Below are 25,839 nucleotides of genomic sequence, written 5' to 3'. Positions count from 1 at the left end.
CACCCCCACGGGGACGGGGTACAGTCCCTTCCAAATCCTAAGAGGGAGACACCCCTTCACCAAGGACAACGTCATGTGGAGGGAAAAGACAATCACAAGTAAATGGTCTCCGGCAGTAGTACAACACAACCTGGAGAAGGCCCAGAAGGTGTACACGGAGCATTACAACAAGAGACGGAAGGTCAAAAACGCCACTCTGGAGAAAGGGGAGTGGGTTAGAGTCAAGCTAGCGGTACGAAGGAAGAAGGGAGACAGCAAGTACAGTCCACCTCTACAAGTGGAGGAGGTATACGAGAGAGCCGCCTTACTCAGTGATGGGAACGTGTGGTCCCATGACCGCATGGCGAAATGCAACAAGATCCTGAAGTGGCCAGAGGAAGAGAATGAGAAGTCATCCCAGGAGACATACACAAAAGACAACGAAGGAAGCCAACTCCCTGAAGGGAGAGGCGTACCAGAGAGAGAGGATAGTGAGGAGCAGGTACACCAGGGGTCGATGGAAACGGAAGAGGTAGCGATGGAGGAAGGACACAGCCCAGACAGAGCGGGGCGAAGCGAACAACGAGGCCACAGCCCAGCTGTAAGCAATGATTCTGGTAATCCTGGCACCCCGGTAAGGCGCACCCGAGCGGGCAGAGTGATTGTGAGGCCTAGCCGCTTCAAGGACTTTGCACTCGATGGAGGGTGTATACCCTAGAGATTGTGATAACTGCATGTTATTAGAGCCATGGAAAAGGAGGGAGATATGTAGTGTGCGTTCTAGTCTCGCACGCTGCGTGATGACGCGGCGCGTGAGGGGAGAACGCGGGAGAAGGGAAATGCGCATGCGCGAGCCGCGAGGCAGGGAGAAAGAGCGGAGCCGCGGCGAGAACGGTCGTGTGGCCCGGCGCTCGTGTGTATAGAGAAATAAATAAATAATACAGTGTTCCACATTACTGCATCCTGTGCTGCTTGGGGTAGAGATTCCTACTATTCTACACTACTGGATAAAGAATGGGATTCTCTATTGGAATACCCCCCAAAAAATCCCAAAATATCAAATTTAAATAATACATGATAGTAAACCGAGCATACCTTACGCCACACCGCATAAGCAGAATATACCAGAAACCCAAACTAACTGCCCTCAATGCCAGTCTCCAGATGCCACTCTAATACACATGCTGTGGATATATCCACTCCTCTTTACCTTTTGGACACAAGGCACTTCGAGCAACGACTGGGGGTATGCACTCTAACACAGTCAACAGCTGCGTAGTGGGTTTATACCATATATCCAAAAGCCAAAAAGTGCAGCCGAGATTTGCAGATTTGGCTTTACTCATTGCAAAACAATCATTAACTATGAGATGACAATCAGCCACGCCACCTAACATATTAAACTGACACGAGGAAGTAGTCCGATGTGGTAGGGCGAAAGTGTAATAATACATAGGGAGGAATATCAAGGTCGGCGAAAAAAACTATCACAATGGAATGGGACGCACTGTTGGAAACCTTTAAAGCTATGGACCTTCCAACACAATAACTCTATAAACCCTGCCCGTCAACACCTACCACATCGGAGTGATCGCTGAATAGCTAACTACTCTTCATAGAGCTGGAACACCCATTTGGTATGAATAGAACATTATTTACCAGCGAACAACTCAGAAAATACATAGCGATTCCGAGCATGCCCATGATCATAGACACAGACACTCCAGATTTCATTGACCAGGTATAGACATCCAACTAGATAGTAACCTAATTAAACCTCGTGAACAGTATTATGGGGAGCCTAGCGGGGGAGGAATGGGAGTTGTTTTGTATGTGATTCTGCTCCACAAACAATCTGCGAAGCATCACATACACATCTATCAATCTCTATGTAGGCACAACTGTAATAAACTCTACATATATGTAATACGGTAGCATAGCACAACTGTTGTAATCAGAATACTGCTAGGATGAATGGTGATGTACAAGAAAAATATATGTATGTAATGCAAGGGGAGAGGAGTTGGCCTAACGGTTAGGGTGCTCGACCTCGGACCTGGGTTCGAGTCTCGGTAACAACGCTAAAACATCCTGTGATTCTGGACAAATCACTTAATCTCCCCATGCCTAACAAAAAAAAAAAACGAATGTGTGTCCTCATGTAACGTAACTGGTGCTATGTAAAGCGCTCTGATACCTGACTGAATTCGGGTCAAGTTCGCGCTATATAAAACTCTGCAAAAAAAATAAAAATAAATGCATGACTCATAGAAGGAATAAAGTTTGTGGGGGGAAAAATTGAGTCTCTCTTCCACTAAACATTATTTTTTACATGTACTTTTAAAAAAATAAATATTTTTATTAATATTTTCAATGAATATCAATGCTGCCATACCATACATGTTCATTGCGGCATATATCACAATAACGAATCATGACAGAATTGTGAAGTACAAAAATTGGACCACCTCTATTTCGGGGTTTTTCTTTTACACCCTCGTTTCTGTGCACATTTATATACAGTGTACGAACATCTTCTGTTGACATCTTATCTAGTCAGTATCTTCTGATGAAGAGTCTTCCTGTGGGGGATCGCAAATGTTTCCCCGATATGAATTCCACTTTCCCCATATTCGTGTCCATTTTTTATAGCATCTCCTATGCACAAATACTGATTTTTCAGTCACCATTAAGTCGGCCATGTCTCGACACCATCTACCTACCGTGGAAGTCTGTCTGGCACCCCATAATTGTGCTGTGTTCCTTTTAGCTAATGCCATACCTAACGCCACCCAAGTTTGAGCTGCGTGATTAAGATCAGTCGGCTCCCAGATGTTGAGTAAACATCTTTTCGGTTCGGGTTCAATCGCTATCCCTGTAACCTGAGAAATTGTGTGCATGATTGCCTTCCAGTACACAGTGATCTCTACGCATTGCCAGAGTGTATGTCAAAATGTGCAGTGTTCTCCACACTGCAGGAGGCAAAGTAGTGTGTCCGTCATGTGTAATTTGTACAGCAGTGTTCTGGTATAATACGTGCGGTGTAGAACCTTGAGTTGAATGAGCTTGAATCTGGAGGGGATCGCTACCTCTTTAGGAGACGCCAGTGCTTCCTGCCATTCTGCCTCATCTAGTTCACCCAGGTCAGTCTCTCATCTGGTTTTCAAGATTACTGTCGGGTCCGGTTGGTTGTTGATTATTTTTTTGATAAGTCAATGTTAGACCTGGCATCTTTTGGCGTGGTTACCCCTGACTTTTTGCCTATACCTCCTGTATTTTTGATGCTATGCTGGATGCCGTTTTTACTGGTATAAATGCTTTGGGCACTTTGCTACTGCTGATCAGTGTCAAAGTGCAAGTGCTCCCTAGGGAAATTGTGATGTAATTGGCTATACATGTTTGGCATATTTGTTCTACCTGTAAGGCCCTAGTAAAGTGCACTGAGAGTTCCAGGGCAGGTAGTACAAATGCTACTAGTGGGCTGCAGCACTGATTGTGCCACCCACAGGAGTAGCGACTAAAATGATGTCTTAGGCCTGCTTGCAGTGCCTATGTGCAGTCCAGGACTGCCATGTCGACCTGGCCAGTGCACCCACTGACCAGGCCTTATCCTTCCCTTTCTGTACATGTAAGGCATCTCTATGGTGGCCCTAGGTACCCCCCTGGGCCGGGTGCAGTGTATCTGAAAGGTAGGGCATGTACTGAGGTGTGTAACATGCCCTGGTAGTGAATTACAGCCATTGTCGTTTTTCACTGCTGAGAGGCTATCTTGCCCATAGGACAGAATGGGGGAGGCTGTTTACATGCCTATCTTCCCCTAAATGCAAGACAGAAAATCCAAGTTTGGTATCTTTGTGTTCAGAATTTAAATATACATCTATTTAGAAAGATGGTTTTTAAATTCACTGAGAATGGCACTTTTTAGAAAGTAGCTATTCTCCTGTTGAATCTTCCTGTGTGCCGGTGTGCTGATTGGCTGACTGGTGTCATGTGATGGGCTAGGTGGCTCCAGGAGTCTGGATGAGTCAGCAGCAGGGTGAATAGGGAGATATGCTCTAGATGGGTGGGAGGAGTAGCCCTTGGGTTTGAATAGGGCTGCCTCTGCCAGCACAATGCCGGCTCCACCCCCTGCTGGCCAGGCTGAGGACTCTGCCTCTGCCAGCACAAAGAAGGCTCCACCTCCTGCTGAGCGTCTAACGACCCTGCCCCTCACTCTGAAAGGAACCAGGTGCTCCAGGGCAGAGCACACCCAGGAACCGGTTTGAGCAGGGGAATCCCCCCACTGAAACAAAGAGAGACAAAGACTTGGAGGGGTATAAGAAGAGGACCCCAGACACCTAAACATTAGATCACTGTGGAACTAAGAAGGAACCTCTGCCGAGGAGAAAGCTGGAAGGAACTGAAGAGAAGAAGACTGCCTGCTTGCTGTTTTGCTTTGCTGCCAAGGAGAGGGGAAGGACTCTGCTGTGTCCCCTTCTTTAGATTCTGATCTCCAAGGGCCTGAGGAGAGCTTGCTCCCTTTTAAGAAGTCCCAGGAACAAAAGGACTTCACCACCAGCTCCCCTGGAACTCTGCTGAGGGGGTTCTGACCTGGCTTGGAGTGCTTGCCTAGTCTGGGGGCCTCAGGAGGTCGTTTGGCTGTGTTTGGGAGCTGGAAAGCAGAAAGCGTGAACAAGAGTAACTGGTACCCATCGCATCATCCGGTTGAGAGTCGCAAGATCGAGAGTGCGAGAAGAATTTCATCGCGGCGTCAACGCAGCACCCAGAGTCCCCGCATCGCCGAGTGCGTCGAGCATCGTCCCGGTGCGCGAAGATTTTCTGACACTGCGAAGGTCATCGCAGAACCAGTTTGCAGGCTGCACCACTGCCGGTGCATGAAAGTATCCAGTCGCTGCGTGCGTCGACGCAGAGTCCCGTCCCATGGCGCATCGAGGGTTGCGGTGCCAGAAGTCAACGCTGCGCCGCGCATCGCGCCGCATCGAAGATCGTCACCATCCACGGTCTTCGCACCGTACCTGTGCGTGAAGCTTCCCCCTAAGAAACCTACGCAACGAAAGCCAAAGTCATCGCATCCTTCCCCTACAGATCGGAGCCGGTGCATCCACCGCTGCTGCGTGAAGCAGGGCTGCTGCAAAGCCTCCCCAAGGTCTCAGGAGTATCGCATCGCCTTTGCCATCTTCATTGTTATAGCTTTTGGGAACCTTAGCGCAACTACAGGTACCGTTGGGCACGAGAGTGTCGCATTTTGTGTATTGAGAGTCGCATTGTGCAGGACACTGATTTTTACATCCTGGAGTACTTTCTACAAACTCTTAAACAATCTTTAAAGTAACCTTTTTAATTGTATGGTGGTTTTTCTGTAGTATTTGGTCTTGTGAAGTTTTTAGTAAAGATACCTTATTTTTCTAAAACTGTTATAGAGTAAATCTGTGGTGTTTTCACTGTGTTGCTGTGAGTGTTGGTACAAATACTTTACACATTGCCTTTGATAGCCTAGACTGCTCAGGCCAAGCTACTTAGAGGGTGAGCAGGGGTTATCTTAACAGTGTATCCCCCTTTCCCTGACTAGAAGCAAGGGTCACTACTTGGACAGTGGTACCTACCCTGCCATGTGGAGACCCCCAGATCTAACAGTCCATGAGATAGCTCTTTTTGTCATATGATCAGTGAGGAGTCTATCTTCTAGGGGTGATTACTCTGGTAGTTGCATGCCATGTGGGATCAGTGTCGCAAGTGCGTGTCTAATATGCATGCATCTATAAGCCTCCGAGTTTGCTAGGCCACAGGATTGTTATAGTTGTGGAAAAGGGATGGTCTCACCTTTTTTCCATAGGTCCCCAATCTTTGAGATGCCTATTAGGTCCCATTGCCTAAAGCCCTTGGTGTTGCATAGCTTGCCTAATTTTCTCGTGTCCCACAGTGGCGTCACCTGCGTCAGGACGCCCTCCCATCCCAACTCTCTCTGTGCCTCATGCCATATCCTGATTGTGTGCACCGTCGGTCTTTTTATATTCTTAGTCTTGTTGTATAGTTCCTCTATCATACCGTCCATTCCCAGGAGATGTCTGTCCATGCGGTAAGCTGGTTACTCCTGAGCGGCGTGTAGCCATTGATTTATTACCGCCAATTGGGATGCCCAGTAGTATGTTTTGATAAGGGGGAGCGCTATGCCTCCATCGTACCAGCTTACATTTACTTTTTTATTAGTAAGAACAATGAGTACTTGCAGGAACACCATTGCCAACTAAGTAGATTTGGGCACTGATAATTGGTCGATATGAATTGCCATTGACTCCCCAGGAGCTGATTAAGGCAAGAAACATGTTGAACTTTCTTCAACCAGGGATTTATTGACACCCCTGTAGGTTCCACGCATGTTCTTAATTTTGGCACGAGTTCTCAGCATGAATAAATAATTTATTTTTGATTACTCATAGCCAATTTTAACTTCACTTCTTCACAATCTACTGCTTTCTTTTTTCTCATCCCTCTCCCACGCCAGGTGCAGGGAATTACTCACCTGCTTTTTCTAGGTAGATTTGGGTAAGGTAAAAGATCTCAGCAAAGAGCTCCATAACTAGAAGTGCCAAGATTCAGATCAAAGAAACAAGGGTCTGTCTCGGCCACAGGTGTTTAAAAACAAGACTGCCCACATATGCCAAAGCTCCCAGACTACCTTGGTAAAGAAACCTGAAATGAAGACCACAACTGGAGGTGGCCATCATTTAACTGAGCAGTGACCATTAACATGTTTGAGTGTGCTTGGTCACTTTGGAGGAAGGACAAGCTTTGCCGCTGCTCTGCCTGCATATACCGAAACTGAATTAGAAGAGAACAGCAGTGAACTGTAACATTTAATATCAAGTAACCTTGTTTGAGGAGCTTGAGACACTTCACATATTGGGGCCCAATAGTCTTGCGGACGATCAAAATCAGTCAGCTAAAGATACCCAAGGGAATACACCTTGTGGAGCTTGACAGGCCACAGTACGAAAAGCACTCTGATCAACTCACAACAGCATAAATGAAAGAACAACAGTCAATGACAGAGGCTGAAATGACATAACTATAAAAAAAAAAATGCTACTAGTGAAGAGCAACAAAGAAGAAAAGGGCGATAGACTATCTGTTTCCTCAGGTCATCATTTAGAGCTGACCGCACTTCACTAACACACATCTGCAACATTTCATACAAGAAATTAAGTCAGAGATCTGCACTATTCGAGAACAAGTCTGAAAGCCTTAGGAACACAGAAAGGAAAAATGTACAAACATATGTCAGTAACCTGGTGAAGTCAATCAAGAATAATCCAGTGAGGCCCACTGGCGTATTGAAACTTGAGGGGGTGTAACCTGGTGAAGTCAATCAAGAATAATCGAGTGAGGCCCACTGGCGTATTCAAACTTGAGGGGGACACCCTGCAAAGTACATGGAGGGGGGCCTCCATGTTCCAAACTCAGTCAGTGCCATTGCACAGTGCCTGAGGGCCCATGGAGAAGATAAAAGAACTGGCCATTCAAAAGAAGTCCTGAGACTTGAGGGCAAGACAATCCAACTGTCTCTTGAGTTAGTACCACCAGTGCTAAAAAAAAAGACACTTTAAGCAAAAGATAGATTTCCTCCAGAACCAGGATAGTCACCACTAGAAATACCACCTATTCCATCTATGTTTTACATGGGAAGTAACAAATTGGTCAATGAGAACACTCACTGAGGCAAGAAATATCTGGGTTGTAGAGGTTCAGAGAGCAAGGATATTCCATCCTCAGGTCAAAGATAAAGAATGAACTGAGACCAAATGGCAAAAAACCCACTGATGTAGGAATGGGAAACACTCTTTAGTTAAGGAAATTGAAAAATCAGGAAGAGATGTCCTGCACCAAGTGACAAAATTAATGGTGGCCCTGACAGCAGGGAAGATCGAAGAGACTTTACTCAGTTACACAGCAACCTAGACACTGTCAGTTAGCCGTATAATATCCTTACCTATTATCACTTTTAATAGGCGTGGTTAAAAGGCCAGAAGCTGCAAGTGGGAGGAAATGGGGAGATAAGGGAATGCAATACTCTACAACATAGGCTAGAACAAAAGATTCCAGTATGTTAGAAATTAGTTAATTGTTGGCTAGTATAACATTTGAGAAAGTGAGGGATGCTCGATGAAGGAATCTACTTCTCAGGGGGTATCAGTTGTCCACTAAGACACAGAGGAACAGAATTTACAATGGAAGAAACATCTCAAGAATTTTACCTTACACCTAAAATAGTAAGCAATCTGTTGACATGGTAAAAGTTAAAAAATGCATCAAAGTCTTAAAAGTGCTGGCTAAGAAATTAGAGGCTCCCACGAAAGGCCAAAGGGGATTTTTGCCTGCTCCCGGAAACACTTTTACTCAAATAAGACTAGACAAAGGTGAGATCCCAATGGTTTCTGTCTGGTTGTGCATCAAGGAGGGTGAATTATGAGATTTGCGGGTGCTAGCGACACAAAGGTCCCAGAAACAGTAGGCAGATCCCTGAGCACTGTAAAAACTATAGACCAGGCCACATACACAATAACATAATTGTATGTACCAAATGACGATCGAGAACTTTCTTAGACCAGTCATTTCACTTAGGGAAAGGGTGAGTTGCAGGAACAGTTCTGCCAATTCACATACTATTGGTCACACTCATTAAATGTACTTCAACACATACTGTATATGAACAAACGTTTCATCAGTATCTCTTTTATATATATATATTATTTCTTCTACTGAGGTTATTAAATTAGCCTCCCTCTAGTTCCAGACTGAGACCATTGAAAACATTTGAAGTGTTAACTCTTTGCAAAGCATACTTTTGCGTGTACCCCATTGTGCGCAGTTTCTCATGCATAATGCATTTCGAAGTGTATATAATTACTGATGTAAGCTACCTCAATTAAAATAAATACTAATTACATCTGTACTATGAGGGGCAGTTAGCAGGCCAAAATCAAACGTCTCGTAGTAAAGCATTGGAGTTTAGCCCAGCAAAGAAATCTAGATAATCTACAATATACAGCTATTTCGGTCACAATGGTTTACCTTTTCCAAGATCTTTTTTGTAATGAATGAACAAAACTTTGTTTATTTTATGTGGTCTTAGTTGACACCTGCAGTGCATTCGTTTTTAACAGTGACTGGTTAGCTGTAAACGGTGTGGTGATCAGCCAGCAGCCTAGAAGTGCGTACATTTATTGGATTCCATCAGTTACAAGTGATTAACTAAATGACATAGCATTCACAACCAGAGCTGTGAGCTCATGGACACCTGAGTGTAAACAGGTGCCTTGATTAGGCACAAATCGATAGACGGAGAGACGGGGGTGCTCTATCTCGCGGTTTATTAACGAGCCACACCTGACAAACCGGCTGCGGGTCCTCCTCAAGCTTGGTGACAGAGTTTGAAGGCAGCAGCTGCAAATTAGAAATGTCTCCTATTTGTCTTTTTTATGTACATGTGTCTAGGGACGCATGTAATTTATTTTCCTGCGAGCTGTGGGCTCAAGCATAGCTGAGTGAAAACAGGTGTCTTGATTAGGCACGAGTCCGAAGATAGACGGAGAGGCGCGGCTGTTGCAGCCGCTCTCTCTCACGGTTTATTACAGAGAGCCACACCTGACAACCGGCTGTGGGTTGCGAACCGGCAGACCGCGAAGCATGCTAGAGCCCGGCAGGAGGAAGTGGTGGAGCGCGGCGGAGCAACTTCCTGCACAGCAGATGAAACCATGACAGAGCAAAACAAGCATTTGGGAGACAAGACTTAAACAAGCCTAGTCCCTTTTAGAAGAAAGCCCAAAACAAAACGAATAACGTACTAAATAGAAGCCCAACTGATGGTGAACATGAAATATGCAAAAAAGGCTAAATAAATACAACCTCAGAGCAGGAGGCAAAGTGTGGGAGACCACACTAAGACAACTGTGGAATTAAGAGGAGTTGGGAGGGAGGAATGCTGTATTTACATGTAAGCAGTCATGCCCCTGAAGCTGAACACAGGCAAACAGTAACAGACCAGGAAACCAACAAAAAAATATTCCCCCAAACACCACAAAGAACCATAGCGGAATGAGACAGTACTTAGTCCCTGCTGCTGGGATGAACAGAAGGGAAAAAGGAGGGACAAAGAGGCAGGGCTGACCACTAGCCAGCAAGGATTTTTAAAAGACACTGAAACAAACCAATCAAAAGCAGAAGGATGGCTTTAAGCCCAGAAGAGAAATTACAACAGGTCTCGAATGCTCGACCTAAAAAGAGAAAATCCTGCTGAAACTCCGCTTACCTCCACCAGGCGGGTTTGGTGGAAAGCAGGGGGTGCAGAGCCCGATAAACATCAGAAGACAACTGTGCTGTCTTGTCCTTAACAACACAGATGCTCGCACTCCGTAATGCGTGTGAAAAGAGAATGTTTATTCGTCAACACGTTTCAAACGTGCGGTGTTCGTCAAGGCCATAAATCACCAACGTGCACAACTGCCTTTAAAAGTATTTAGCAACCACAGATATAGCAAGCATACTTGTCATTTTTCTCTATCATGATACAGCAGCTTCTAAATTTAGAAAAGGAAATGACAAAGGAAATGAACGTGACAATTACGTGAAAATTACAAGGAAATAAAGTTACAGCACTCATATAATTATCGGCAGCATTGACTGTAATTAAATGTGTTTCAGAAAAATACATTTATCCCGAGACTGTAAATCACACACTGAAGATCCCTGTACTCTACTTTTTACTGAAATTACACCACAACCCCAGGAATCTCATGGGTAGGCCTCTAGTTTCATGAATAGAATGTTTATTAGAAAACACCTTGCGTAATGTAAACTTTTTTCTACAACCATTTTTATATCGCTACCTCCCTATGTGAAAGATAGTGGGCACTTTCTAAGAATATTTACAAAGGGGATCCACCTGGGAGGAGTACTATCTCCTGTTATGTCTTGATGTCAACAATATCTACACCTGTATACCACACAACCTGGGTATACAAGCATGCCATCATTTCCTTAGAGCAATATCCTTATAATTCCTCCTAAATACAGAAATACTACTTGATATAATATGGTTCAGTTTAAATAACTTCTTTATTTTTGATAAACATTACTATAGACAAATCCAGTTCACAGGTATGGGGACTTGTTTTGCCCCAAAATACACCAGTCTAGACATGGTGAGATGGGAAGAGTTAATACCTGGCAACACTGAACTATACAATAACTGTGTAGTGCTGTGGATACGGTACATCAACGAAATTTCTGTCACTGAAAAGGATCTTTTCACCATGCGACTGAATTTGAGCAAATCCTCAATGAGAACAATTTGAAAGTAAATTTCGCAAGTAATATGGACAGACACTCTAGAGTTTTTAGATCACAAGATTCAAGTGAACAAGACTAAATTGGAGACTAGACTGTTCCACAATAAGATAGCAGGGACAGTCTATTGCATGCATCTAGACATCAGCCTAGGAATCTCATTCACAGTATCCCATGGGGAACTTCTCCATGCAAGGAGAAACTGCACTAGCAAAGATACCTTTTTAAAAAATGAAAAAAAAAATCATGCTTAGCAGGTTTCAGGAAAGAGAATACCATCTACGGTTTTGCAAAGAGCGATAGAAAAAGGGAATATAGTCAAAAGAGACTATCTCCTAACAAAAAAATGTGCAACAAAATTGGAATCAGAGTCTATCAGGTTCTTCACGACTTTTAGCACAAAAGCAAGTGAGATCAAGCAAATCTTTTGTAGGTACTGACACGTCTTACATACAGATTAAATACTTTCCAAACATCTAGACAACTATCCTTGAGCAACATTCAGAAAGAGTAAATCCCTTAAGGAATATTAGTGTAAGAATCAGGTCCTTAAGAATAATGATAAAGCTAGCAAAATGGAGATTTCAAAATGTTGTAAATTCTCTAAGTGTAGAGCATGCAACTCTAGTGCACATGTTAAGAATTCCCTATTCCAGGTAGCAATCATGAATCTTTTATCAGGACAAATTTGCCATGTAATTCAGATTTTTGAGTTTATGCTTTACGATGTACCTGTAACAAACGTTATACAGGAAGCACTATTCACAAAGTAAACTAACTTCGAAGCACATGCACGCTTTCTCCGATGAAGACAGACAATATCCTGCAGTGCAGCACTTTAAATTTCCATTCCACCAATTATAATACATTACAATTTCTTGTGTTTGACAGAATGCCATTGAATATCTGAGGCGAGGAAAGGACATTAGCACTAAGTAGCTTAGAGTCACGATATATGACAGATTTAATCACTCTGGCTCCAATAGCTTTGAATTTGGATGAGGAGTAAGCAGTTCATTTAGGCTAACCCTTGGTCTAAAGAAAACTTAATTCTCTAAATCAGGGTTTCGCTTACAATTGTTGGAATGTTTTTATTTTTCTCGTGCAGTGTTGGGAAGTGGTAGTCACTTCATTTTAATTGACTTTTTTTTAATGTTTTTATGCAAGTGCACTCTTTTTGGACGAGGGAGTAGATATTTAATATAGCAAAACTTACATGAAGCTCTTATTGTTAATTAATATATTTTGGAACAATTGGTCTATTTGATAAATTGGCCACTTGGGATTAATAATTAACAGTGATGTCTTTTCCAGTAGTGTGACCATGAAGTTAGAATTGATTTTAGTAATATATTTTCTTACATATGGTTGCTTACTGATGCATTTCTGTAGAATCTACATGATTTTGAGCATAGTTTATATTATAATGGTCAATTGTTGATGTGAATTAGCTCAGTGACAATAATTGTAGGACATTGTTCAAAGGAGATATTTTTTTTAAAAATCGACATATGCCCTGATAAACGTTTTAACACCACTCCAAAATGGCGCCTGTTTTGTTGTAGAATGATGTATGATTTAATTTCTATGTCATTTGATTTCTCTCCGTTCACCATTTTCACTTTAAATACAGTTGGTTGAGGGGCGTGGTCAAGATGGCGGCGCGGTAGGACGCAGGATTGTGTCCCTCCGGCACCGCCGATATTTAGCTTTGTACTATCGCCTGTTCCTGGAGCCATCGGACCACGCAATTGACGGGAGTGCCACCGGTAGGCTGCAAGGCTCCACTGGGACGAGTGGCACACTCGAAGACGCTGCGGGAGCGGGTCTCGGCGGCCTCGTGGGCGACTGCGGCAGCGGTCCGCGCCTGTGCCGGGAGTGCAGGCCTGCAGAGGCGGCTGCTGCGCTGACTTAGAGCAGTGGTGTGTTACACGCGGTCCGCCGACAACAGAGCGAGAGATCCCTGCGGAGGGCGGCGAGACGGAGGTGACAACGTGACCGGCGCAGGGCACGGCGTGCGGACCCCCCACGATCCCCGCCATCAGATAGTGATGCCGCAGGATCGAGAGCGGCTGGTGTCCCGCTGAGGGGTCTGCGGCTCACCGGGCTGTGAGGGACATCCAGGGGTCTCCCGAGATGCGCCCTGTGGATACACGGCCATCTTGTGCGGCCTGATTTGCAGCTCGCGCCAGTGTGGCTGGGCCTAGTGTGGGGCCTTGGCGGTCCGCAGATCAGCGGACAGTGTGCACCTCATGTGGGCGCTGCGCTGCGGTAAGCCGAACACGGACCAGCGACCGCAGCGATCCCCCGGAGGTACCATCCCACGCCATGCGAGCGCGCTGCGCCATCTACGCTGCCCACCATCTCATAGCTGCGCCGCGGGGCCCGGACGGCACACAGTGACGGAGCCTCCAGTCCATTGAGCGGCCGAGGGGCCCCAGAGGTCGCCTGGGACTGAGCCGGCAGAGCGGCGAGTGCCTTGTGCTGCTATCCCAAGGAGCTACGGCCTGTAGAGTGATCTGTGGTCAGCGTCATGGTGAGCAGGGCTGGCGTGGGGCCTTTGCGGTCCGCAGATCGGTGGACGGTGTGCACTTCGAATGTGAGGTCCCCAAGGGCACACCTGCGGACAGAGAGACAGCAGCCCCAGCACCGCAGTGAGATGCCGGGGGCACTATACCCGGTAACACAGTGCACCTCCACACTGCGCAGTTTACCTACCACTACTACTTCGATCGGGGCAGGAGTGGGTCACAATAGAGTAACTGCTGGAGGTGCATGCCATGGCGGCAGCGCGCGCTAGGAGGGAGAAGTCACTGAGGGAGCTCCTCCTAAAGCAGCCAGGTCAGTCCTCGACACCGGGTGAGAACGCTCCCGGGGCGATGGAGGGTGACGACTCACCGGCTACTAAGGCGTTCATGGGGGAACTCTTCGCGGCCATAAAGGAAGACATTCAGGAACTCAGGAGCCAGCTCGCAGCGGACCACAAAGAAGTACGTCGCGATGTAGATGAAATCGGGGAGAGAGTGGCGACCCTCGAGGAGCATGATGTCAGTAGGGATGAAGAGCTCCACCACTTGCAACAAGATATGCTGCGCCTTCAGGAGCAGAACATCAATCTTCAGGCCCGCGCTGAGGACTTGGAGAACCGTTCCAGATGAACAATGTGAGGATTAGAGGCATACCATGGAAGGAGGAGGGGGGATGACCTCCGGGCTTACATCGGGGCTCTGTTCCAGCAAATCGTGGGGGAGGACAGGGCGGCGGAGATACAAATGGACCGAGTTCACAGAGAGAGCCTCCCTCGAGGTAACAAAGCACCCCGCCAGACATACTCGTGTGTGTACACGATTATCAATTGAAGGAGCGTCTCATACGGAAAGCAAGAGATGCCCTACCCATACAGTTCCGAGGACACAATCCTGCAAAATTCCAAGATTTGGCGACTTCCACACTCATCAAACGCCATGATTTTAAGGTGGTGACCACACATCTTCGTGAGCAAAATATCCCTTACTCATGGGGCCACCCCTTTCGCCTTATCTTTAAGCACGGTGGCAAGCTGCTGCAGATTCGCTCTCTCACCGAAGCTCTGGAGATCCTTGGCCTTGAGGGCGTAGGCCCGTCGGAGGAGGTAGAGCGATCTAAAGCACTGCGCGCGCACGCTCCACTGGATGGCAACGGGTGGGAAAGGCAACACCCGTCAAGAAGCCCGATCAGGCCAAAACAGACAGAGAATGGGAGGCGGTAATTTTCACTCTATCGCAAACATCAGGTCATCCAGCTACTCCGTGAGATGTGCAATTGATGGCTCCGGAATAGGTGCCCAGAGGGGTGCCAGAGGGACGGCACGGATTGTCCTATGGAACTCTCGGGCAGGAGGGCGGCTACGTGTCAGACCCACCCTGGACTGGGACGTTGTGACGTCCACGACCCTCTGGACGTTCCCTACTCTGACAGACTCTAGTCATGTTTCATTTTTGATAATTTTCCCTTTTTTCCGTGGGTTCGGGTGGGTTCTCTCTTCAGTGAGTCCTTTTATAGGTACCATGCATGGAAGCCGTGCTTACGTGGCCCTCTTCGGCCCTCTTTTTTCTGCAAGACAGCGTGTACTCCCGCATAGCTCTCCTAACCCCTTCCTTCCCCTCTGGATCTTAAAATAGTCAGTCTCAACGTCCGGGGTCTCAACAACCCAGTTAAGCGGAGGGCGGTCTTGTCCTTATTAGAACATTCCGGGGGGGACATATGTCTCATTCAAGAAACCCACTTATTGCAGTCTGACATCCACCGTATGAGCCGCAGTCACTTCCCTCAACAGTTCTGCTCCTCTACCAACAGTAAAAGGGGAGGAGTGGCCGTCCTAGTGGCCAAACACTTTAGGGGTTCTGTGGTGGGGCCAGTCTCAGAAATCAAGGACGCCTTTTAGCACTGCGACTCCATGTAGGTGGTTCCTCCTGCACGATTACTTCTAATGATCGTCCAGAGAAGTTTTTGTTGGAGGCCTGTGCAGAGGTGCTGCATTCCCCAGACCCTGCAGTAGCAGTGGGGGGCAACCTTAATCTCGTGATGAACGGCACACAGGATCGTTCTGGCTCCCGCACTGGAGGCGCTGGCGCTCTATCAGCGAAAGGAGGGGAGTGGTTGCGTGAAGCGGGGGATCAGGGACGCTTGGCGCTTTCTACACCCAGACGAGATAGATTTTTTATATTACTCGGCCGCACACAAAACATATGCCCGTCTCGACCACTTCCTCATTACCCCAGCTGCTTGAGCCCTGGTTACGGAGTCTACCATTGAAGCAAGGGCCCACTCTGACCACGCACACATTACCCTAGCTCTGCACTTTCCCGCTGTGCGTTCTGCTTTCACACCGCGCTGGCGCCTGCGTCATTCCCTGCTCTGGTCCCCGGATGTGGTTACTGACATCAGGCGGTACATTACTGATTATATAGCAACTAATGACAGGGCTGACACACCACTCTCTTCGGTATGGGAGACGCTTAAGCTAGTAGCACGAGGAGCCCTCATTGCTAAAGCCGCCTATGAGAATAAGACCAGACGGGCGAAACGCGCGTAGCTTGAGGCCACCCTTAAAGAATTAGAGACCATACATAAACGCATGGGTGCTCCCCGCATATGGCGGCAGCTAGAGAAGGAGCGCCTCCAGCGCCGCCGTTTAGATCTCGACCGGGCTGAACATGCTGTGATCCGCCTGAAATACAATTATTTTGTTGGCTCCAATAAAGGGGGCCGCATGTTAGCGCACTGCTTAAGCAGCCAGAAAGAGGCTCACTCTGTTAAATCACTACGTCGACTCCTAACTTGGGACGCCCAAACAGTCTTGGTCTTCCGTTCCTTTTACCGCTCCCTTTACGCGGCTGATCCCTCCTTGCTACCCGATCCTACTAAATATCTGACAGACGTTGCGGTGACACCTCTGCCCAAGGGCGAGGCTGCCGCCATAGAAGCACCTGTCCGCGTTGAGGAAGTTAACTCTACGATCGCTCGGCTGAAGTTACAGAAGGCCCCTGGGCTGAATGGCTTCAGTGCCCTTTTTTAAAAAACCTACTGCGCTGACCTCGTCCCTCTACTCACCCGCCTGTTTAATTTGTTTGCAGACTCGGGATCCCTCACCTCCTCTATGCTACAGGCGTCTATTTTGGTTATCCTCAAGCCGGGTAAGGACCCTAACTTCTGCAGTTCCTACCGGCCGATCTCCTTATTGAACATAGACCCGAAGCTGTTCTCCAGTATTTTAGCACATAAGTTGAACCCCCACATGCCAGGCCTAGTCGATCCGGATCAATCCGGTTTCATTCCGGGACAACATTGTGGAGACAATACCAAACGCATTTGTCATCTAATTGATAAGGTACAGCGGTCCAAAGAGGAAGCCCTTCTTTTGGCAATCAACGCGGAAAAGGCTTTCGACCGTGTGCACTGGCCGTATCTATTCGCCACTCTAGAGCGCTTCGGGCTGGGACCCCGGTTCCGACGCTGGATCGCAAGCATCTACAGCGCCTCCCAGGCAGCTGTTCGAGTCAATGGCTTACTCTCTGATCACTTTGAGGTAGGATGGGGAACACAGCAAGGATGTCCCCTTTCCCCCCTGCTTTTCACTCTATATATGGAACCCTTGGCTCAACGGCTTCGAGACAACCCCCTAGCGCAGGGCATCCCCTTTGGTTTAGAACATCACCTCATTAGCTTATACGCGGACGACATTATCTTTTCAATTGCACAACCCCTGTCCTCTTTACCAGCCATCATGCAGGACCTTCAGACATTCTGTCAGTTTTCTGGCTTTAAAATCAACATGCAGAAATCCCAAGTACTCAATCTGACCACTAGCCAACACACGGACGAGGCTCTCCGGCTTCGCATCCCCTTTGACTGGGTGTCAGGGAGAGTTGCGTACCTTGGCTTGACGCTCCACAAGAGCCTTGCGAAAACAGCGGAGGCGAACTACCCTGCTCTACTATCCCGGATCCGCGCAGACCTCCATCGCTGGCATCGCCTACCCCTGACGTGGTTTGGGAGATTATCCGTGATTAAAATGAATGCCCTACCACGAGCCCTATACTTGTTACAAACATTGCAGTTAGAACTCCCGCCCCACGCCCTACGACAAATACAGGTGGCGATCGAGGGCTTCGTCTGGGGCCCGATCTCACAGCGACTACAAAAATCTCAGCTTCAACAGCCCAAGAAGACCGGGGGTCTAGTCTTCCCTAATATCACTCGATATCTCCATGCTTCACTCCTACGTTATTTAGAGGAATGGAACCATCCCATGACAGAGAAATATTGGGTCTTCATGGATCAAACGGTCGTGGGCCATCACATCTGGCGGGACGCCTGGTTGCCGAAGTCGGCCCGCGCTTGGGGACTCTACTCCTCGCCAGACACATGACCCACAATGCTTGCATGGGACAGGGTCTCTCAGAGGGCCAACCTGATCTCAGTCCCTTCTCCCCTGACCCTGCTTTTCTCGAATCCCGCCTTCCCGCTGGGAATGGCCACCAAGTCTGCAGCACGGTGGGTTGAGGAAGGTTGTAAACATTTGGGGCACTTATTTGACCTTCAGGGCCTTATCCCCTTTAAGGAACTACAATCGGACTATAACTTGCCTGCCACTGAAATTTATTTACACTCCCAGATGATACATTGGATTTCAGGATCTGGGACGCGTCACCTGGCTTTCTGGTCAATGAAGCCATTTGCGAAATGGATACTTAACAAAAACGATGATAAAATTCTTATCTCCGAAATCTACTCCTTCCTTACCTCAGCCCTCCCAAGGACCCGCACTGCCGGGCAGAAACGCTGTGAGGCAGAACTAGGGCGCGCGTTGTCCGATAAGGAGTGGGAAGACGTTTTCTATCGGGCACACCACACTACGTACTCCTCTAGCCACACTGAATCAGATTTTAAAATTGCTACATATTGGTACTACACCCCCGATAGGCTATCCAAATGGCAATCCCAATGTGACGCGCTCTGCTGGAGAGTGTGCGGTAATCCCGGGACACTTCTTCATTTACTTTGGCATTGCCCAAAATTAACTCGCTATTGGGAACAGATCCTAGATGATATTGACTTGGCCTTCAACACTTCCATACCCCGGCTTCCTGCTTACACACTCTTAGGCCTCCCCAATGCGATAACCTTTCCCTTGCGCTCGACTAGGGGGCGACAGATGGCACTTGCGCTGAACGCTGCGCATAGGGTAATATTAACAAGATGGAAATCAGACAAAGTACCCGATCACACACACTGGTTACTCCAATTCTGGAATCTTCTAGCGATGGAGAGACTTTCCATGGTAGCAGCGGGGAAGGGTAAAGATTATGCCAAAACTTGGGCCCTTTTTTTAAACTATTCTCTACACTGAATTCCCTGAATTGACTTGCCCGCAATACCTCCGTATCCTGAAATTAGTTCCGGATGCCACTGCAACCACCCTATAAGAGTATTGTTGGCTTTTTCCTCCCCCCTGACGTGATGACCCCATTATAGCACCCAAGGCCCACGGGATGACGCACGTGCCCGTATTTTTCTTTATGCTCACTGAGGAGATGGGGTGGGGGTGGGATGGGCTATAGTAGTTTCTTACTGTTGCTATATTATTTCTAGGTTACGTTTATTCAGTGGGTCACATTCCCGCTGCTATGGACTCATCGCTTCTTAACTGGCTTACCTGCTTGTCCATGGCACTACCTATCAGTTACTATCCCCTTTTAGACGCGGCCGGCCCGAATGTGTTGTAGGAGGCTTGCTGTGTTTAATCTCGAGAAGTTTTACTTTGATCATTGCCTTGCTAGTATAGCCAAATCGCAGCTAGCCGGCCCGCTGGGTTGTAGGCGTCCTGCTTATGTTTCTCTGATTGTGTTCTGTCAATAAAAACAGATTTAATACTAAATACAATTGGTTGTGTTACCACCAATGACCCTTGAGCAAGGAGATCTTTTGGCGAAATGCATCCGGTGCATTTGCTGCCAAATAAATCACAATCTGTTTTTCCAGCACTACTAGTGTGCGCACTATATAGCTTCTTCATGTTGCAAAAAGTGGTCACGTCCACCAACAGGTGGGTACTCCATAGCGGGTGCAATGAAATAACTATGCCTTTTATTTAGGTTTTGAAAACAAAAATAAAAGCCATTATCATTTGCAATGTCAATAGCTCAAACTCGCGTAAATGCGAGACCTATTGCATTGCAAATGCTTGTTTACTATTTTTAGTAGAAGGTTTTAAACGTATGTAGGACTCTGATTTGGGATTGTTTTTGGTCTGGGTCGGGAGAATTTGAAACATTGAAATTGTATAATCTACACATAGTAGTGGCGGAAGGACACAGCTGTGCATTGTTGTTTAGGTCACTAAAATTGTCGTTTTTTCTCTTGTTTTTTAATAAGAAATAGAAATGTGTGTAATATTTCCATACGAATATATTTCTTCGAAATAGTATTGTTGCATCTGAAAGCGGGGCTGGTAGGGGCTGCTGTTAGGAATGTTCCCCAGTGAGTGGGTTGTGGCCTGGTCGGTATTTCCTGTTGTTCACCTTTCTTTTGTGGTGGGGGGAGGTGTTGTCATGACACTCGCCAAGCTCAAGCATTTTATTGAGAGGGGGGGGGGGTTTAACCTCTCCTCTCTTTAGATGTAGCCCCCACCCGCTGTGTTGTGAAAGCCGCGCACTTTGCAATTCTGCCTGCTTCGCTCGCCGCGGACCCTCTGTGTGCTCTTGTGCGACCAGTTACTTTTTATTGTTTTACTGAACTTACAGGGGTCGCTGGCCCTAGATGCCAAAGTCACTCCTTTCAACATTTCTGAGAGTAGCGAGTACCCAAGGCCAGCTGGGGGTGCGGATATGTGTGGGGTGGTGGGGGGGCGAGCTGACTGGGAAGAGAGGAAGCAGCAGGCCAGGAAGGGTAATGGGGTACGGTGGGCAGCCCAGTGCCTTCAGATTGGAACTGTGTGCCTGACATGAGGGGGTTACTTGACCTACCATGCCCTGTAAAGGGGGAGTGGGTGGAATGGCGGTACTGCCCTCGTTGTCGACCCTTCTCTGGCTCACGAGGCCCTGAGACCCTTTGCATCCACTGGGACCCCTCAGTCCTACTGCCAGCGCTCCCTCTCAGACCGCCCCCGCCCCAGACCCCCGGGGTCCGCCCACCTCCCGCTCCAAGGGAAGCTCAGAGCATGGCTGCAGTTTGTGGTGAAGCAACATATAAAATCACAGGTGGTGTGAGGGGTGGGCAGGCTGATTCCAGGGGTGAGGGGATGGGCAGGCTGGTTCCTGGTGCGAGGGGATGGGCAGGCTGGTTCCAGGTGCGGGGGGATGGGCAGGCTGGTTGCAGGTGCGAGGGGATGGGCAGGCTGGTTGCAGGTGCGAGGTAGGCTGGTTGCAGGTGCGAGGGGATGGTCAGGCTGGTTGCAGGTGCGAGGGGATGATCAGGCTGGTTGCAGGTGCGAGGGGGTGGGCAGGCTGATTCCAGGTGTGAGGGGGTGGGCAGGCTGGTGCGAGGGGTGGGCAGGCTGGTTCCAGGTGTGAGGGGAGGGCAGGCTGGTTCCAGGTGCGAGGGGATAGGTAGGCAGGCTGGCTCCTTGTGCATGGGGATGGTTGGTAGGCTGGTTCTAGATGCGAGTGGGTGGTAGGCAGGCTTCCTTAGTGGGGTGGACAGGGTGTGATGGGCAGGCTCCCTCTAGCTGTGAGCAGGTAGCGACAAGGTTTGTTGTGAGGGGGAGGTGGACGGACTGTGTTCCTGTATGAAGGGTGGGCAGGCCGGCTTCCATCTGTTGTGTTGAAAGCTCTGGTAGAGACCCCCCCCCCAGTGGTCAAGTAGCACTTTGACCTCACGGAGCTCCCAGCACCCTCACCCGCCTGCCCCAGAATACAAACCCTCACCCTGGAAAGGAACTCACTTGGTTCGTGTCGGAAGAGATCCTCCTGAGATTCCAGCCTCTGCTATGGGAGGTGGTGTGTGTGTGTGGGGGAGGGGGCGCGGGACTCTCGAAGAGAGGTCGCGAGACGGTTAAACAAGAGGCGACGCTAGGACCGAAAGGCTCTGCGCATGCTCACATCGCACAAGCGCTCGCCATGACGTATTTGCTCGGCTTCTGCCAAAAGGTTTCTTGTCTTTATGGGGCCATGTGTTTGGCCCCATAAAGATAAGAAACCTTTTTGCGACGAACGCAAAGCAGGCGAGGCCGTCCGAATGGGACGGCTCAGAAAGCCTAGCAAAGACGTCACCGACACCTCTTTTCCAATGGCTGCTAAACTGTGACGCCAGCCAATGGAAAAGAGGGGCGGGGCTTAATGCCCCTTACAGAAAATACCACATCTCATTAAATCTCGCCAGCGAGACTGCGCATACGCGCAGCCTACGCCAGGCGAGACCTAAAAACGGCCTCCACTGGCTAGGCAGAGTGAAAAAAATAGGCAGTTGGGACCGTTGAACTGTATAGTATTTCAATACAATTATATAGAACTTACTACCCCAACGTAAGTCACTGAAGCGCTTGTCTACGTGTGAAGCATGCTAGATATTGTAAGGTGTGTGATGCTGCTGGCATAGAATGTAATGAACGATTTGCGGAATGTTCAAGAGTGAAATATATGGAACGTTGGTGGTGTGTGAGAGACGGTTGGAGAAAGAAGGACGCACGCGATCAGCAGGGCTTAAATAACCTGCATCGCAATATTCAGTAACCTGCATTTGTGTAATAAATCCATTTGGACAAAAGACGTGGTGTATTTCTTACTCACAACAGGGTGTGTGGTTGTAAAGGTGTTGTTTTTATTTTTGATCATACCTGGAAAGTGTTTCCATGTGTGCGAGGACCACGGAGATGCGGTTATCCTCTTATGGGACTCAGCCCTTAGCAGTGTGCTAGAAGACGGCGTGTGAGAAACAGGCTCACAGGTACCTCTTTAGCTTCCACACAAAGCACTCTGAAGCAGAAGAAAATGTGCATATATAAATTATGGTGTGATTGTGGTTTGGTCCGGCAAGAATGTGAAGTGTAACTAGTTTCAGAAATTAAGCTAGTTCTAATAATTTTTACACAAAAGTTTATTTTCATATTTCCTAGACAGACTCATTCATTTAAAGACCGATCAAACGTAATCCACGTTAAACTCAACATTCACCATAAGGGTCACCTCCGGTTTCAATTGAAATTCATTGGACTCAAACTAGGAGCAATTAACCAAACGCAATCCTTCATTTCACAATCAGGTCATTGGGGTGAGAGAAGGACAAGGGTGTTTCCAAACTATGCCAGTCTCTCTACACAAACCCCAGGGAAGTTTAATATTTCATGATGGCGAGGGCTTAGCGCTAGAATAATTTAGATCATAATATGAATGAATAGATTATGTACTCAAAGTGTAATTTCAGAAATGACTACAACAGGATCAGCAACTCTGACACACAATGTTGTCATGTCAGTGCAATACATATACATAATACGAGGACAGAACATGTTTATTTCTGTCTTTTAAATGATGAGCGTGCGCAGGAGTGTGGCCACGTAACACTCCTTACATTGGTACCAATGCTTCACATATGCTTCATTATTGTCTTATTGTCACTATTTCGAACACTTATGTTCTATACTGTAAATGCACTGCTGAGGCAGTATCACAGTGTGGCAAGGATGGCTTTTCCAGAAAGCAGGGTGTTATGTTATGTTGCACATGGTTGTACAGACCTACATTTGTATTCCGTAAATAAAAACTATGTATGCACCATAATTAAACAAAAAACTCACTTGAAAACCACACACGTAAAGTATCATTGTAGTTATAAAATAAGCCATACACCTCAACGTTATGGTATATGACAAAACAGCAGTTTTTAGGTCTCGCCTAACCAAGCGCATGCGCTGGTCTGGCGAGACTTATTGAGAGGGCTCCAAAAAGTGCTACCAGGCCAGCCTAGAGCTAGAGTGCATGTGCGCGGGCGCGCGTGCCGCTTTTACCGCGATTACTTTCACTTTCGCGGCCGCTTTGATGTTTGATCGCGATCACTTTCGCGGCCGCGCGGCATAGCCAATAGGTCTCGCTTTTGGGACCTTATAAGTATTTAGTTATGCAACTGTTGCATGGCTAAACACTTGTAAGGTCCCAAAGGCGAGACCTATTGGCTATGCCAATGCTTGTTTTGTTTGTTTTTCAACTGGTCTTGTGTTAGTAGAGCCCTTTTCATCTTACTAACAATAACGGCCTCATTACGATGACGGTTGGAATGGCTCCGACCGGCATTCAGATTTCCCTAACCCGTGTCGGAACTCCCGACTCAGAAACATTTCCGACCGACCGATTAGGATGGAAGGTAACCGTTTGGTCTGTCCAACTCGGTTCAGACTGGCATTCGGAGACTCCGTGTCAGTCGCAGCCAAATCGTACAAGTCTATGGACTGCTTTTCCGAACTACGCATTACTATGTCAGGTTCGGACCGCTTTTTTACGAATCGGTTTGTCCAACACGGAACAGCTGTCAGAAACTGACTTCGAGGGAGGGGGGGGGGGGCGTGGGCGGGGGATAGTACCAGGCCCCCCTTCAACCGTGGGGCTACCCATGGCACCCCTCTTCCCAACCATGCACAGTATGGCAGGTACTATGGGTGCCCGCCACAGGGTGCACAGTTTTCCGCAACCACCCCTTTCTTCAATGGGAGCCTGTGTTGTCGGTCGGAACACAGACTCCCATTGAAGTCAATGGGAGTCATACCGAAAGGTGTTCGAAAAAATCATAATCAGTCGGTCAGACTCCCCAAACCCGGGTCGGTCGGAAACCATTCCGAAAAGGAGTCGGTCGGAATGATTCCAGACCAACATCGTAGTAAGGCCCTATATGTCTAACATGCTGACTTATAGAGGCTATTAAACACTTATCTTGATTCATTGTTCAGTAATTGTGTTATGCACATTTTTCTTCTGCCCACTTCAGCACACAGCTTGGGTCATCAATGTGTCAGCCCACTTCGGCCACTGAATAAGTTCTCTGTGAATAACAGCATTCTGCCCTTTCACAAGGAGTACAGGCACACACAAGGCAGTTCTTTTCAGTGCCAGGGACTACCATGGCAATGTGTGTTTTATGAAACCAAGACAATACTTTCAGCCAATACTATTTTTCATATTGGCTAGTTTCTTCAGTAAGGCCACCCACGTTTTATAAAGTGTACTGGGATTTGGGGTTAGACATGTTTACGGGTTGTGAAAAGTAGGTGATGAAGAAGAAATGGCATAACGTGTGAATTGTTTAGTTTAAAAAAAATACATGAAGAAACTTAAAACACGAGTTTTAAATGCATTTTCCAATAAGTATGCAGCCATTGATAGTTGTTTTTTGAAATAACCACACTATGTCAAGTAGAGGGAATGGATTATAATCTTAGTCGAGTAATTGTGAGGGTGGAGCCAGATCCCACCTTCACCACATACAGGTTCTGTAGTTTTGCCACACACATCTTACAGTTTTAACTTCTACAGCACGAGTAAGATTTCCTTACCCTGCCCATCCACAGAACTGCTGAACCTTGTGCTGTATCTCTCCAAGCTTGGGCTGCGTTGTAACTTGGCTCACACGTTTGACTGTCACACCTTCCAGGAACACCGCACCCTGTGGGTAAAAATGCGGAATTAGTTAGACTCCCCTTAGTGACACTGGTTTGCTTTATTTACACCAAAATACGGAATGCCACATCGCTCTGATGTGAGGGTAATCTTCTCACAAGCATGGACAATCTTTTGTATTTCATTTACAGGACCACCAGACAGGAAAAAAGTTACTTACCAGTAGCACTCCCTCTTCACTGTCATCATCCTATCTTGTTTAACGCACTTCCAGGAACACAACAGTGCAACGTAAATGAGTAATGCTTTTTTTAATCTTAAAGGTTTTTTATACGGCATAAGTAATCAAGACGCTTGTAAAAAATTCCTGATATTGTTGGTAGTGCTTTGGGGGCTCCGAGTGGGGCAAATGTACCCAGTATAATATTGGCTG

The 25,839-nt window shown here is 47.3% G+C and overlaps 1 protein-coding gene across 3 annotated transcripts in view; it reads right to left on the bottom strand.

Annotated features, from left to right (window-relative positions):
- RNGTT (RNA guanylyltransferase and 5'-phosphatase) overlaps positions 1–25,839 on the bottom strand; it is a 1,651,651-nt gene that overhangs the window by 1,297,527 nt on the left and 328,285 nt on the right. For all 3 annotated transcript variants that reach the window (XM_085611178.1, XM_085611177.1, XM_085611179.1), the window contains exon 7: positions 25,343–25,452. In XM_085611178.1, coding sequence (XP_085467304.1) covers positions 25,343–25,452 — 110 coding nt within the window. The remainder of the gene's footprint in view (positions 1–25,342; positions 25,453–25,839) is intronic.

This window comes from Triturus cristatus, chromosome 6, assembly GCF_964204655.1.
Source record: "Triturus cristatus chromosome 6, aTriCri1.1, whole genome shotgun sequence".
In the NCBI taxonomy this organism is placed as follows: domain Eukaryota; kingdom Metazoa; phylum Chordata; class Amphibia; order Caudata; family Salamandridae; genus Triturus; species Triturus cristatus.
This window is presented reverse-complemented; position numbering and strand designations above follow the sequence as displayed.